Consider the following 14,127-nt stretch of genomic DNA (forward strand, 5'->3'; position numbering starts at 1 on the left):
CATTATCTCAGATTATTCCCAATCCAAAACCATGATCGTCTTTCACCCTATCAACCACCCCCCCACCCCCATCCCCATCCCCCACCAAGCCCATCTTCCAAATTTCCAGCTTTTCCTTCTTGAGAGTTTGTTTTGAATCCATCTTGTCTACCCCATGTATCCTCCACGAGTTGACCACCCCTCTTTCCTCCCCACACCCATTATTTGTCCAAGTCTCTGTCTATTTTGTCCCTCAGCCCCACTGTTGGTGTTTTCCCCTTCCTTCTGCCGTTCCTTTTGTTCTGTTGCATATCCTGATCCATTCAGTGTTCTGGCCATTTAACAAGCCTTGACTTTGCATACAAAAAAAAAACATAAAAAAAAGATGATTAATAATTAATTGCTTTGATTGTCCATTTTGTTGAATAGGAATCCCTTCAGCAGCATGGAAAAACCTTTGGTACATCATCCCAAAAGATGTGTGGACCTCTAAACAACAACCTCGATGACACCACCAGATCTCTCCTTGCAGCTCTCCAGTCCGAGTGGTGTCGTTTCATTTTGTGATTACGATGAGGGAATCATCGATTTGCTCTCTGTTGCTTATAGGATTTGGACCTGGATGAGAACCTGGAATCCCAGCTTCATGAGGTGTGAGCAAAACGGACTGTGCACAATCGTGCATAAACACCATCAGATACTCCACCAGTCGTAGGCGCGTACTTGTTACATACATGTAAATTAAAATATGTACTTTTAACTTTAAATCTGATCTCTCAGTCACGTGATCATCAAAAGAAGGTGCATTTCCACATATTTACTTGAATGAGATTTTTTTTTTTCCAATAATTTTACGCTTTCAGAAGAAAAAAAAAACCTGCATGCAGCTACAAGATTGTTCAATAAATACTGTTCGAAGGATTTATTTGAATGTTTCGTTGCCGATCCTTAATCTATCGATGCCTCCGTGCCGGAAAATACCCAAGATGTCAACTTTTTGTCTCAACCACATATTGGAGCCGATGTCATCGTGAATGCGACGGTTGACTTTTTACCGTGACGATCCAATGGTGGCGTGGTACAAGTCTCCCATGTCACCCTTGGATTGTCTATCTTGGTTTCTCTAAAGAACCCAATATCTTTCGTACTGTTAACACAAGTTGGATTTGGATCCACAACGTCTAGAATAGCAGTCCACCACTCTGCCACTGTACCCAAATCAGCTGATGATAGTGCAAAGTGTTCAATCAGGAAGGAGAGGGACTGTTAATGAGGAATGATCCGTGAGAGAAGCGAATGATAAATGAAACAGACCTGTCTGATCCAAGGAGGCGGAACACGTGGCTTGGATCAGTGATTTCCTGGGTCACCTGCAGCGTGGAGAATTGCACAATCATCATGTGAAAGCTCCCGTTAGCATCGAATCCCAGTGAATCACTTTGTTTGGGTGTAGTAATATAATTTACAACCAGATTCACACAAACAATAATGTGTACAATTGGAAACACTCAAGACCACCCGATGTGATTAAGGGAAACGATGTCGTGAGATTTTGTAAAAAAAAATTTGATCATGTTCAAATTGGTGAGCCTTAAAAATAGATTACTCGCACAAACTGGCCAGTCATGACGTGTCAATGCTATACCAAACCTTGTTCCCATCAGTTACAATCAGCAGGTTTCCCTCTCTGCTCCCCACAAAGTGTTGCACAAATCTTTTGCTATTCCTTTTTAAAATTCTTATCTAATGTACCATGCAAGTACACATCCATGTGCAACATCCACATGTATTCACTGTGGCAATGGCAGAAAGTCTTACTTCGTTGGAGGTGAAGCTGCGTCCCTGCATGCCGTGCTTCCAGAACGCCAGAATGCTGTCTTGGAGACACACTGAGAAAAACAGTGGACGGGACAGAATAACGCACAAATTTTCAAAGACAGCTCCTGTGATTAAAAACTCACCTGTGATGCATTTCTGTTTTTTTTTTTTTTAAGTGATTTGAACACACGTTAGCTCTGGTTTCTCCCCGATACATTGTTGGTGAATAATTTTCAATGGGATTTGTTGGACTTGAGCTTTATGAAAGCGTGTGAGTGAGTGTTTCGTCCCGTGTTCGACTCTCATTGGAGATCGGAGAGAGTGAATTACGGTTCTGGGGCATTCATTGTCAGCAAGAGGTGCTGCCATCATTGGGGGATGCAGTCCTCCAGAAGGTGTTCATTAAGTTGCTTGAAACTGGGACAAACTCACAAAAGTAAATCTTTGAGATAACACAGTGATCAAATTCCAATGTTTTTGCATGAATTAAGCACTGTGTTGATTACATTCCTATTTTTGGACCCTTCATATTAAAAAAATCACCATAGGATAGCGATCATCAGCAGGAACCAGATGCCATTACCGTATTACGTCTCACTGTCGCTTTATTAAATCTTGCGAGAGTCAGTAAAAAGAACAATAACCTTAACCACAGAAAGCTTGCCCAGGATCATGACATATGATTCGGTATCAACACATCTTTCCCTTAAAGCAAATATTGCTGAGATTAGACATTAAATATAACTATGATGTAAATCTTGGACAAGATGGCATTGCTTCTTTAGATAGTGTTCAGCAACCTATTCTATATCGATCAAGTTGACTAATGCAACAATGCTAAATTTACTCATCTATAGAATGGCATTGTCACCTTAGTGTGAATTAACACTCCAATAGATAGTAGGATGTTATGTTTACATCTCTTAAATTAATCTGGCAGGCTTATTCGAGATCCGAGTACTGTGTCTCAGAGCAGGTACAGGCATTTGTTCCTGCACCTGGCGTTGTGCTGGCACCGGTTGGGTAGCTGGTCCTGCTTGCTTTCCTTGAGGTGGTCGCTGTTCCGGCTCCTCTGTGGCTGACAACTTCTCATCGATCGATCGCAGGCCACCTATCCTGTGGTGTGCATTCTCTCCCTGGTAGCCAAGCGATGTCATCTGTCTCTTTGAAAGATTCATCCATTATCAAGCTCCACCTCATATTATCTGGGACTCACCATCCGAACTACTCTTTCTCAGTCCTCCAAGTGGCCGTTGTTCCACACACGGATGGTTTGCATTGCTTTCAGTTGTGACAGCTCCTTTCCTTTTATAGATCAAGGCTCAGGGTGTTGCAACTCTTACTTCCAAGCTATGGTTGGAAGGCAGGTTCAGAGGTTTGGTCCCATAAGGAGTTCTGCTGGTGACCATCCATTTTCTAATGGGGCATCTCTGTAGGCCAACATAGCCAGGTGGGGATCTTCTCCTCACTCTCCAGCCTTCTTAAGAAGTCTCTTTACAATCTTGACACCACTCTCAGCCATACCATTTGACTGGGGATAGTAAGGGCTTGACATGATGTGCTCAAACTACCAATCTAATGAGAACTTCTTGAATTCAGCACGAGCAAATTGTGGTCCTCCATCACTCACCACTTGCCCCATGATCCCTTGACATCCAAAGACAGACATTCCCTGCTAGTCTCTGATGTAAGCAATGCTACTTCTGGATAGTTGGAGAAATAGTCCGTCACCAGCAGATTAGGCTTACTGGCATAGTGGAATATGTCACATCCGACCTTAACGCATGTTTTATTCAGCCTTTCATGTGGCTGTTGGGATTCTGCACATTGAGCACTGCCGTGTTTCAAACACACATCACAGCAGCTCACAAAGTCATCAATCTGGCCATTCATACCTGGCCAATATAGGGCCTCCCGTGCATGTTGTTTGCACTTTGGTCCTTGCCCAGGTGGCCCTCGTGGATCCTGCTGAGCATACTACTATGCATGCTGAAAGAAACGACTATTCGCTGGCCTTTCAGAAGGACTCCATCTACCTCACTCAGTTCGTCCTGAAATATGGAGTAAGACTTCGAGCACTGTATACTCAGGTACTTGATGTAGCTGATCACCTGTTGCAAGATGGTATCCTCCGCAGTCACGGCTGCTATCTCAGCCCACTTATCCCCAGAGACTGGAAGGTTCCACTCGGACCACGCAGACATGAACTTCTACATGTTTCAATCGTCCTGTCCACTGCTTCCGTCGGGCAGGCACGACTCCGTGCATCTGCAACCACCAGATGTTTTCCCGGTGTATACTGCCACTGAAGTTCATACTTTGCAGACGTAGGGGAAGTCTTTGTCGGTGAGGCGGTGCACCACCAAGAAGCTTGCCTGCTATTGCAATAAGCAGCTTATGATCTGTCTCTGCAATGACTTTCTGGCCATAAATGTACATATGGAAATGTTCGTAACCCTACACTACGCCTCGAATTTCCTTCTCAATCGGTGCGTAATTAGTCTCTGCCACAGTCATTGATCTAGAAGCATAGGTAACAGGTAGCCAATGTCCCTCTCTCTCTCTCTTACAGGAGTACGGATCCTAAATCATTCTTGCTGGCATCTGTTGACACCTTGGTAAGCCTTTGTGGATCATAGTACTGCAGTACAGAATCCTTGGTCAGAGTTGTTTAATATTCTGCCACTCTTTCGCATGCTCAAGGTTCCACTGCCAATCTGCATCTTGTTCCAACAATGACCTGAGAGCGGTTGTGCGGGCCGACAGGTTAGGCATGAACCTACCAACGTATGTCACCAGCCTGAGCGCTCTTCGCAATGAATCACTGTCGGAGGGTGTGGGCATCCTGCTGATCGCCTCCACCTTGACTGGATCAGGTTGCACTCCTTGCACCATTATATGATCTCTCAGGTACATAATCTCAGTCTGCCTGAAATAACGCTTTTCCAGGTTGAGGTGAAGTCCGACCTCAACTAAGCGATCAAGTACAGCCTCCAACCGAGTATCATGTTCCTCAGCTGTGTGTCTCCACGCAATCATCTCATCAACGAACACTCGACAACCTGGCAAATCTTCCAGGAGCTGGCTAAGTTTCTTGTTAAACACTTCTGGAGCAGACGAGATACCCATAGGCATGCGAAGATAACGATAATGGCAACATGGAGTATTGAAGGTTGTCAATTTGGATGAGCACTCATCTAATTTGATTTGATGCAACAATGCTGCTGCATCCATCTTTGTAAAGAACTGTGCTCCACAAGCTCACCCAAGATTTCCTCCTTGGAGGGCAGCTGGAAGTGCTCTCTTTGAATCGCCTTATTTAAGGCTTTGGGATCGATGCGTAATCTTATTTTGCCGTTCACCTTTTCTATTATGACAAGTGAGTTTACCCACTTTGTAGGCTCACTGACCTTGATAAATCCTTGTTGCTCTGGTCTGTCGAGCAGAGCTCGGGGCTTCTCCTGGTGGGCAAAAGGCATGCACCTGGTGCATGAATGTCTGGTTTTGCATCTTCACGCAGTTAGAGTGCTCACCTTCCAGGTATCCTCTTCCAGTAAACAGCAATGGGTGAGTCTCTTGCACCTGCTCCTTGAATGTGGTTGCTCTTGATTGAGAGCTCAAGGTCTCTTTTGCTACAGTGTACATCCATTTCACTAGACCTAGATCGAGACAATCTTGGCACCCAATACCAGTAGTGCAGGCTGGCCATCAAGAATGACTTCCACATTGGTGGTGAATTTCTGCCCCTTGCGCTCAAGCTTCACACGGCAGATACCTAGACTAGGTATGGGCTTACCATTATATGCTTTCAGTCACTGGGCTCCGCCTCAGACATGGCTTGGGCTGCAGACGCTTGTCGTCCCTATTACCTATTATAGTTGTGTCAGCACCTGTATCGAGCTTGAAGCATACCTGGCATCTGTTTAGCACTACCAGAATGATCCGGTAACTTTGTCTTTCTGAGTGAGACACAGCTGTCGGAGCGGATGCTGATGTTACTGTCCCTATGAAGAGATGTGTCATTGTCATCCGACTCGATCCTGTTGGACTGCATGGACAGTTCCTTTTTTATTCACTCTCCTCTTGGAGTGACACTGTGCTTGAAAGTGATCAGGCTTGTTACAGGCATGACAAAGCTTGCCATAAGCTAGGCAGCTATGTGCAGGGTGTTACATACCACAGTTACCATAGTTGGCCCCTTGTCTATGGCTATGACTGCAATCTGCTTTAATGTCTCTGTTTCCTGGTTCTGACTGCTTCCTGATTCCTTCTCTTTTCGCTTTGTGCCAATACACAGCATGTACCTGTGCAGGGTGCTGACTAGAGGACATAGCTTGAAGACGAGCTTTACTAGCCTTCGCTGCATGACAAACATCCAGAGTACTCTGTAGGCTAAGGCTCTCTTCCCTCAAGAGTCTCTCCTTCACTCGTTCATTTGCCACCCCAAATACGATCATATCTCTGAGATTTTTCTCTTTCTGGTCACCATACTCACAGTTGTCCAGCTGCATTTGCAAATCTTTGACCCAGTTGTCAATTGTCTCCCCGTCACGCTGACCATGTTGCCAGAACTTGTATCTCTTTCAGATACCTCGGTCCTTCGGGGCTCACAGTATGTGTGGAACTTCTTGAGTACCTGTTCCCAATCATCAGGATCCTCCTCCTCAGAAAATATGAAGTTCTTTTGAATATCCTGCGCTTCCGCACCAGCACAGTGTAGCAAAATGGCAACTTGCGCGTTTTTCTTGTCTTTTGGACAAGCTCCGCTGCAGCGTGATATATCCTGAATAGCTGCTTCCAGGGCCTCCAATTCTCCACTACATTCCTCGTTGTAAAGCAGAAAGTTTCCGGTGGCTTAAACATATTCATTTTTCTTGAATTCTCTCGGTTCGTGGCTTCAGGACTTCTGAAACCATGTAGCGATCATAAGCAGGAACGAGACGCCATCACCATATCAAGTCTCAACTGTTGCTTTATTCAATCTCGCGAGAGTCAGTAAAAAGAACAACCATAACAACAGGAAGCTTGCCCAGGATCATGACATATGATCCGGTATCAACACACAAGGGTGAATCCATGAAACACCATGAAAGAGGAGATTTCAACGGAAGACTAGCTAAGATAGACTGAACAAATACTGCTCGAGTGAAAAATATAAAAGCATCAAAAAAAATTGTGGTGAAGTTAAACATTGCACATGTGGACTTGAGGTTAGGAGGGGGAGTTAAACTTAAAACATAAACATACCTTCAGCCAAGACTGGGAGTCATTTATATGTCAATCGTTCAATGCCACACACTTTCCAGAGCATAAATGCTGTAGTCTCGAAATGCAAGGAACACACTGGGTGGCTTGCCATTGCCTTCGCAGTGGTAACTAGGATGTCGGAATTCGGAATTTACACACTATCCGCACCAAATGCCTACTTTTTTGAAAGATACCGTGGGATCTTTCACATCTAACAGTGAAAGCCAGCAGAATGGACAGCCTGATAAAAAAAATCCCCAATAATTTATACCGGCGGCTCTTATTTACCGAGGGTATGTATATGTGTGTATATATATATATATATATATATATATATATATATATATATATATATATATATATATATATATATATATATATATCACATTAGTTCATCATGAGTTCTTCTACCTTTAAATAATTGAACAAATAATGACTCAATGTTTCAACCAACAACAAAAAAGAAATGTGCATCCACTGACCTTTCTTAAGATGGAAGAAATAATTCGTTTATCAACCTAAATAAGGGGATGGGCAAAGCTGCACCCACCAATCAGAGCCATGTCTAAAAACTCAAACACATGAATTTCAACTCTTGGTACAATAAATCAAACAGCCTGGCAGCACACCCTAACACCTAACCCTACCCTGCTCTCCCAACTCTATTCCATCTCTGCCCCCCCTCCCCCTTTTTTCTTCAAGTCCTCAACCCCCCTCCCAGTGCTTCAACCTCTCTCTCCAAACTCACTGCCCCCGCCCACCCCAATTCTCGATCGCCCCCATCCTCACTCACTCTCCATCCCCGCAACTCCGACTCTCTGGCCTCCCCCCTTATTCAAGTCCTCCCTCCCCCCCTCACAAATCCCAAGTTGCAAAAAATGTGTGATAGTCTGTGTGTCTGTGTGTCTGTGTGTCTGTTCTCTGTGTCCAGCCTGGACAGGAACTAAAAACACAACTTACAAAATCATTGTGATGTCAGTGAATATGGCTTGCCATTTTCACTGTCTAAAGATTGATTTTTGAAGGATACACACCAAGGAACAGATGCGGATATTGTTGGAAATTTTGGAACCTTCTGAAGGTCAGTATGGTGGGCATTTTTCCAGCTGAAACTGCTGAGCATTCTCCACAAGAGGTCTTAGGAGGCTTAAGTTGCTCGCATGTCATTTGCTCAAGGAATTGAACAGGATGACACTTTTCTTGAATTCGTCTTCTTCAGTGATGAGGCAAATTTTCATTTGGATGGCAGAGTGAAATTATGGTTAGTGGGTTGAGGAACACCATCACCGTGTGACAACACCACTCATTCGCTCACCTAAGATTGTTGTCTTGGCAGGAGAGTCTGGGCTGGTGGCATTTTCAGCCAACATTGCTTCTCCACCAATGTCACTGCTACCCATAGATGCTGAATAACAGATTTGTCCCATAATTGCAACAAAAACTGCAACATTCAAAGAGGGAATGATGCACCATCAACAACATGAGGTGCCTCCACATTGGGTCTCGCTCTGTGCATTTGCCTGCATGACTGCTTCGAGGAATGCTGGATTGATCATGATGGAAGAATTCAATGGCCACATCCTTCTCCAGGCCTGACATCTCTGGCTGACTGGCTCTAGGGGCACCTAAAATAACATTTTATAAGGAACTAGGCTAAGACCTCACACAAATGAATATCTCAAGGATTGGCATTGCTCAAAAAAAATTCAGTCCAACTCCAAGGAAAAGTGACAAAATGCACTGACTTTACACGACGTTGAGAGGAGTTGTCCAAGGAAAATGCGGACACATTGTATGAAGCAAGCAAGCTCACGTATCACTTCCAGTACAGAAATAATTGCTAAATCCTGTTCCTGAGTTTGAATTTACATCAAGTATATTCAACTAAATTTACATGCAGTACAAGTATATTCAACGATCACAACTGTAAGGGCTACAAATGCTCAGCTAATCTTTGTGGCTGGATCACAGCGAGGTCTTTAGGACCATTGGGACAATGACAGATCATTACATTGGGAAAGTGAATTAGATTCCTGAGACCATGTTGAAACCCAGCTTGTGATGCAATTCAGAGGTTAGGTTGGTTGTCTTCTACTTGCCATTTGCTCAAGGATGGTATAAAAGACCACAATATATCTTTTGAATGCAGTACTGTCAGACCCCATTATTCGCGGGGATACGTTCCTGAAAAATGCCGCGAATGTCGGGGCATCGTTTTTTTTTTTACATGTTCAAGGTTCGTGGAAGAGCGCTTACACATAACAAATAAGGACACAACATAACAAAGGGAACGGCAGGAGAAAGGGGAAACACCAACAACAGGGTGGAGGGAGAAAGTAGACGAAGATGGACAAACAAGGGATGCAGGTAACGATGAGCAGGAAGGGAGAACGCAAAGGGAGGACAATATGGATACATCAAGAAAATTGTGTTTGACTATTTTGTGATTTTGTCAAGGTCTGAGGAGAGGGAAGAGGTTGCTGCCTGTCTGTCATGAAGATGAGAGATGTCACGGCAGAGAGTGTAGTCATGAGCAAAGATATAAAAAGGATTTTCCAGAGTGTCAAGTCAGGTCATTGATGAAAACCAGAAAAAAGAACAGGATCTAAAATGCTGCCGTGATGAACTCCAGCCTGGACAGGAAGAGGGGATGACAGAATTCCGTTGAGAGCCACACGTTGTCTACGAGAGTGGAGGAAGTCATTAATCCAAGAGTGGAGTTGGCCTTGGATTCCATAGGCAGAGAGTTTTGAGAGCAGGACGGGATGCCAGACTGTACGAAAAGCTCGAGATATGTCCAGAGAGACGGCCCTGATCTCATGTCCGATATTGAGGGCCTCCACATTGTTGGGAGAGTAGAAGCAGCATGATCAAGGTAGAGTGAGTAGCTTTGAATCTAAATTGATGATCTGAGATGAAGCTGTTGGAGAAAAGGAATGATTTTATGTTAACTGTGTTGATGGATTCCATGACCTTGCTGATGATTGGAAGTACAGTAAGTGAATCGGGCTGTAGTTAAGGGGATCCATTTTTGCACCTTTTTTATGTAATGCTGTGATTTCAACTGATTTCAAATTTCCCAGGTGGATATAGAAGACCAGTCCTGAAGTGTTGAAAAATAAGTAAATAAAAAAAACATTGTGTTTTTTAAACCTGTGAATACGCAAAGTGTGAAAGTCGAAGAAGGTTACATTTTATGATCTGTCAATATACGGGGCCTGCGAATAAAGAATTCATGAATAGTGGAGTCTGACAGTACATAATATAGTTGGTAAACATCTGAATTAATTAAAAAAATTAAAGGGCAGCAGTAAAAGAAGAGGAAGACCTGTGCAAAAGTGCATTTGACTGCCTAAATTGCCTGGTTACATTTCCTACAAGACAACCAATGCATAAAAGTGACCGGTCACATCACGGTTTTGAAGCTGATATTACCAAGAGCTTCAATGTTGAAGTTGAACTCCAGCTCAGAGGCAAATCTCTCACTGGGCTTGAGGTGTCCATCAAAGGTCACAATCTTTATATTGCCTGTGGTGGACAAATGCATCAGCCGCAAAAGTATTTTTTGTGGTTTCAACGACATTAATTCATTCATTCATGTGTATGCAGTATCTGGTTGCTGATTCCATCGTTTCTGGGAGTGTGGCTACATCACCGATACAATAACCTACTGTAGATTAGAGCAGTAAGAAAATTTGTCTTGGGTACCAGAACACAGTGGATCACGAGGTAAAAAGCCAACGGACTGATAGTGGGGCGCTGTGGCAACATTTGGATCCACCAAACAAGGGAAAGAGCAAAGAGGATGCAGAGGGAAGAGGATAAATAAGGAAGAGGATAAAGAGGGCAAAAGATAAAAAGGGAAGAGGGCAAAGAGGGAAGAGGATAAAGAGGGCATAGGATAAAGAGGGAAGAGGATGAAGAGGGAAAAGAATAAATAAGGAAGAAGAAAGAGGGAAGAGGATAAATAAGGAAGAGGATAAAGAGGGAAAAAGATTAATAGGGAAGAGGATAAAGAAGGAAGAGGATAAAGAAGGAAGAGGATAAAGAAGGAAGAGGATAAGGGGGAAGAGGATAAAGAAGGAAGAGGATAAAGAGGGAAGAGGTAAAAGAGGGAAGAGGAAAAGGATAAGGAAGAGGAAAAAGAGAGATCGAGGAAGAGGGAGAAAGGGAGGGAAGGAGAGAGGAAACACAGTAAGCTGAAAGTAGAGGATTGGTTTGGGTTGGGTTAATTGTGGTGGAAATCACAGGTTAGGATGGAGGTTCAGAAAAACGTGCAGTCCTGCTATTTCCTCCAGATTATCAAGGTGTCTGCTAAATGACTCCTCATGTTAAACTTTTAGAGACTGATCTTTATGTTTTGTCCCTCTGTAGTTTTGCATTCTCAATCTGTCAACTTTTCAACCAAATTTTGTTGAAAAAGTAGAAATTCCTCCAAATGGCAGAATATGTCATTTCTGCTCAAAATGACCTGCCTTTTAGAGCCTGAATCTATCCTGTCCACCAACATACTCACTGCTGAAACAAACGAGGATGGTGTTTCTCTCCAGTTGGTTCACCAAAACGATATCAAGCTGGTCACTGCTTGGCACTAGAAGGACAGAACAGTCAGCTGCAACTTATACATTTTCTGGTATTCAGATATTACTGCTGAACAATGCCAAGATCACAGCTGTGATGTCTGGAGATAACATGTAACAAAATATAAAAAGTTACACATTTATACAACTTGTACCTGTTGTGGACACTGCAGATGAGTAAGAGCCTGATGAGAGGTTGAGGGTGTCAAAACGCAGGGCAAACTTGGTGGATCGAGGGGGTCCGACAGCCACACAGGCTAGCGGGAACTCATGCTCTGGCACAATAAGAAGCTCGAAGACACGGAATGGCTTGGGCAGGATAACCTCGACATACTGAATGTGCACACGTACAAAGACACATTCAAGTATTAACACATATGCACATACACATGAACATGCATGAATACTATACACCGACATAACCCAATAGTCAATAGGAAGCTGCAACATATATTACAAAGGTGTGCCATGAAGTATTTTTATTTCAAAAGGTTTCAGAGGCCAAAATACAACTTCTTTTCAACTGGCATCAGGAATCTCATCCATCACTGGAAGAAATCTTTTACATGGTTGGAAATTACCCAGACAAGGACTAATATCTGTGATGGATATTTCTCGGGCAGGCAAGACCATTCCTGCATAGATGGAGGAAAAAAAATTTTTCTTTGTACACAGAGGGAAATACCAACATTTAACTGGTTAAAAGTAAGCAAATGGATCACATCTTACTGACCCAGCAACAGCAATTAATGTTCTTGAGCACATTTTAAAAGGCAAGTTCGATCGCCATGCTCTAACGGGAATGTTCTGGTAAAGGAAGCTTCAGTTAGGTGTCTCATAAATATGTGGACTTTTTATTCAAGAAAATCTAAAGGTGTACCGGGGGGAGGGCGGGGTGGGGAGGGGCAGTTAATGAAACCTCTCTCTGATTGTTGAAGGTATTCCACTGCTACAAGTACACACTTGTCTCATTGATGTGGTATGACCTTGATGCCTGCCATCAGTGGAGATAAATTTGAGATGAGTACGCAGCCATTTCAGGACTTGTGCTTTGATGTCTTCATCTTTTGGAAACTTTATGCCACTCATATATTTTTTGAGTTGTCCAAAGAGATCTTCTTCCTCGTGTGCAGCCTGTGGCTGCCGGTTGCATCATTGGTTGAGGGCGCAGCTATGCCGCTGTTGCAACACCCCCTATTACCAGTATACTGGTACTCATTTTGCCAACCTCAGAAGGATGACAGGCTGGATCAACCCCACCTGGTGTTAATTCAACAGCCAACAGGGGCTCAAACTCAGGACCCTAAGATCCCAAGCCAGCCATCCTAACTGCTAAACCAACACCAAGCTTTTTGTCCAAAGGGATGAAAATCACAAGGTGATAAATCTGGAGTGTATGGATAGTGATTTGGAACTTCCAAAGCTCTCTTGGAGGGAGTTGTGGTGTTATTACTTGCTGTACTCATGGTTATGCCCCGAGACAGCATGCCATCGTCGCTATCGTGACCGTCCTCCAATAAGTTACTGCAGTACCTTGATCGTTTTCCCATTGCATTTGATTCAAACGACCACGGTCCCAAAACACCATTGCCAAAACGTTATATGGCTGATGAATGAATCTTGAAATTTTTGGAGGCTTTAATCTGCCGTGTTCAATGGCCTGAAAATTCCTCGACTGATGTACACTGACACCTCACCACATGCTGTTTCTCAATATGCTTGATTCGGTTTTGCGCTCGTTTTACATAATGACTCCACCTCCCAATTCGCTCACTCGCTCCGGACGAATGCTCCTACAAAACGTGGCCCAAATGTGTTACACATCACGTGGGGACTCATGTGACGACGCTTTCCTTGAGTCCCCATCCAGCCCATCATGTTTGAGAACACCTCGAGTCGATCAAAGTCCACTCGCCGAAGGGACAACACTTTTCATTTCCATTTCATTTGTGCTCCACTTTTTATGCTAAAAAGTTCAAAATGTCCAAACCCAAGAAAATGAAACGAAGCTTTTCCCTTCAAGTTAAATTGAACAATTTGCGAGTGGACAAGGCCACGCTTGTTCATTATCGTTTTACTTTGTACACTTTTATTAACCATAAAGACTGTTATTTATTCATTAATAAACACTAACTTATGTCTTAGAACTATTATTTTGGGAAAAATTCTGGTTTTTGGCATCCTTCAGGAACATCTCCCATTTAAAACACTATTCTTATGGGAGAACCTGTTTCCCAACACGTTGATTCACGAAACGCCCGGTTTTTCAGGAACACATCTCGAGCATACAGCGAGGTACTAGTGTATTTATTTTAGACATCGATATCATAGAGAAAAGGTAAAAACTTTATTTAAAATTGTGGTCTGCATCGATCCCACTTGCCTGTAAGAGGACGAATAATAATCATGGAGTGCAAAATGTAGGCTGAAGAAGCAATCAATTATATTAATCAATTATAACGATAAAATTGTATTTTCAATGAATTTTGTAAAAAAACAACAA

The 14,127-nt window shown here is 43.2% G+C and overlaps 2 protein-coding genes across 11 annotated transcripts in view; one reads left to right on the plus strand and one right to left on the minus strand.

Annotated features, from left to right (window-relative positions):
- Window positions 1-860, plus strand: part of RDH13 (retinol dehydrogenase 13) — a 32,089-nt gene extending 31,229 nt beyond the window's left edge. The window contains exon 7 of the mRNA XM_085887637.1: window positions 409-860. Within this exon, the coding sequence (XP_085743763.1) occupies window positions 409-488 (80 nt within the window). The 3' untranslated portion in view covers window positions 489-860. The remainder of the gene's footprint in view (window positions 1-408) is intronic.
- The window catches only part of LOC147022808 (mitogen-activated protein kinase kinase kinase kinase 5-like), a 149,995-nt gene that overhangs the window by 13,881 nt on the left and 121,987 nt on the right, over window positions 1-14,127 (minus strand). For all 10 annotated transcript variants that reach the window (XM_085887627.1, XM_085887628.1, XM_085887634.1 and 7 more), the window contains 5 exons: window positions 11,780-11,957; window positions 11,561-11,635; window positions 10,480-10,572; window positions 1,798-1,868; window positions 1,294-1,349 (listed from right to left, as the gene is read on the minus strand). In XM_085887627.1, coding sequence (XP_085743753.1) covers window positions 1,294-1,349; window positions 1,798-1,868; window positions 10,480-10,572; window positions 11,561-11,635; window positions 11,780-11,957 — 473 coding nt within the window. The remainder of the gene's footprint in view (window positions 1-1,293; window positions 1,350-1,797; window positions 1,869-10,479; window positions 10,573-11,560; window positions 11,636-11,779; window positions 11,958-14,127) is intronic.

Source organism: Eptatretus burgeri, chromosome 7, assembly GCF_056783735.1.
Source record: "Eptatretus burgeri isolate ZD-2024b chromosome 7, Ebu_testis_v1, whole genome shotgun sequence".
In the NCBI taxonomy this organism is placed as follows: Eukaryota; Metazoa; Chordata; class Myxini; order Myxiniformes; family Myxinidae; genus Eptatretus; species Eptatretus burgeri.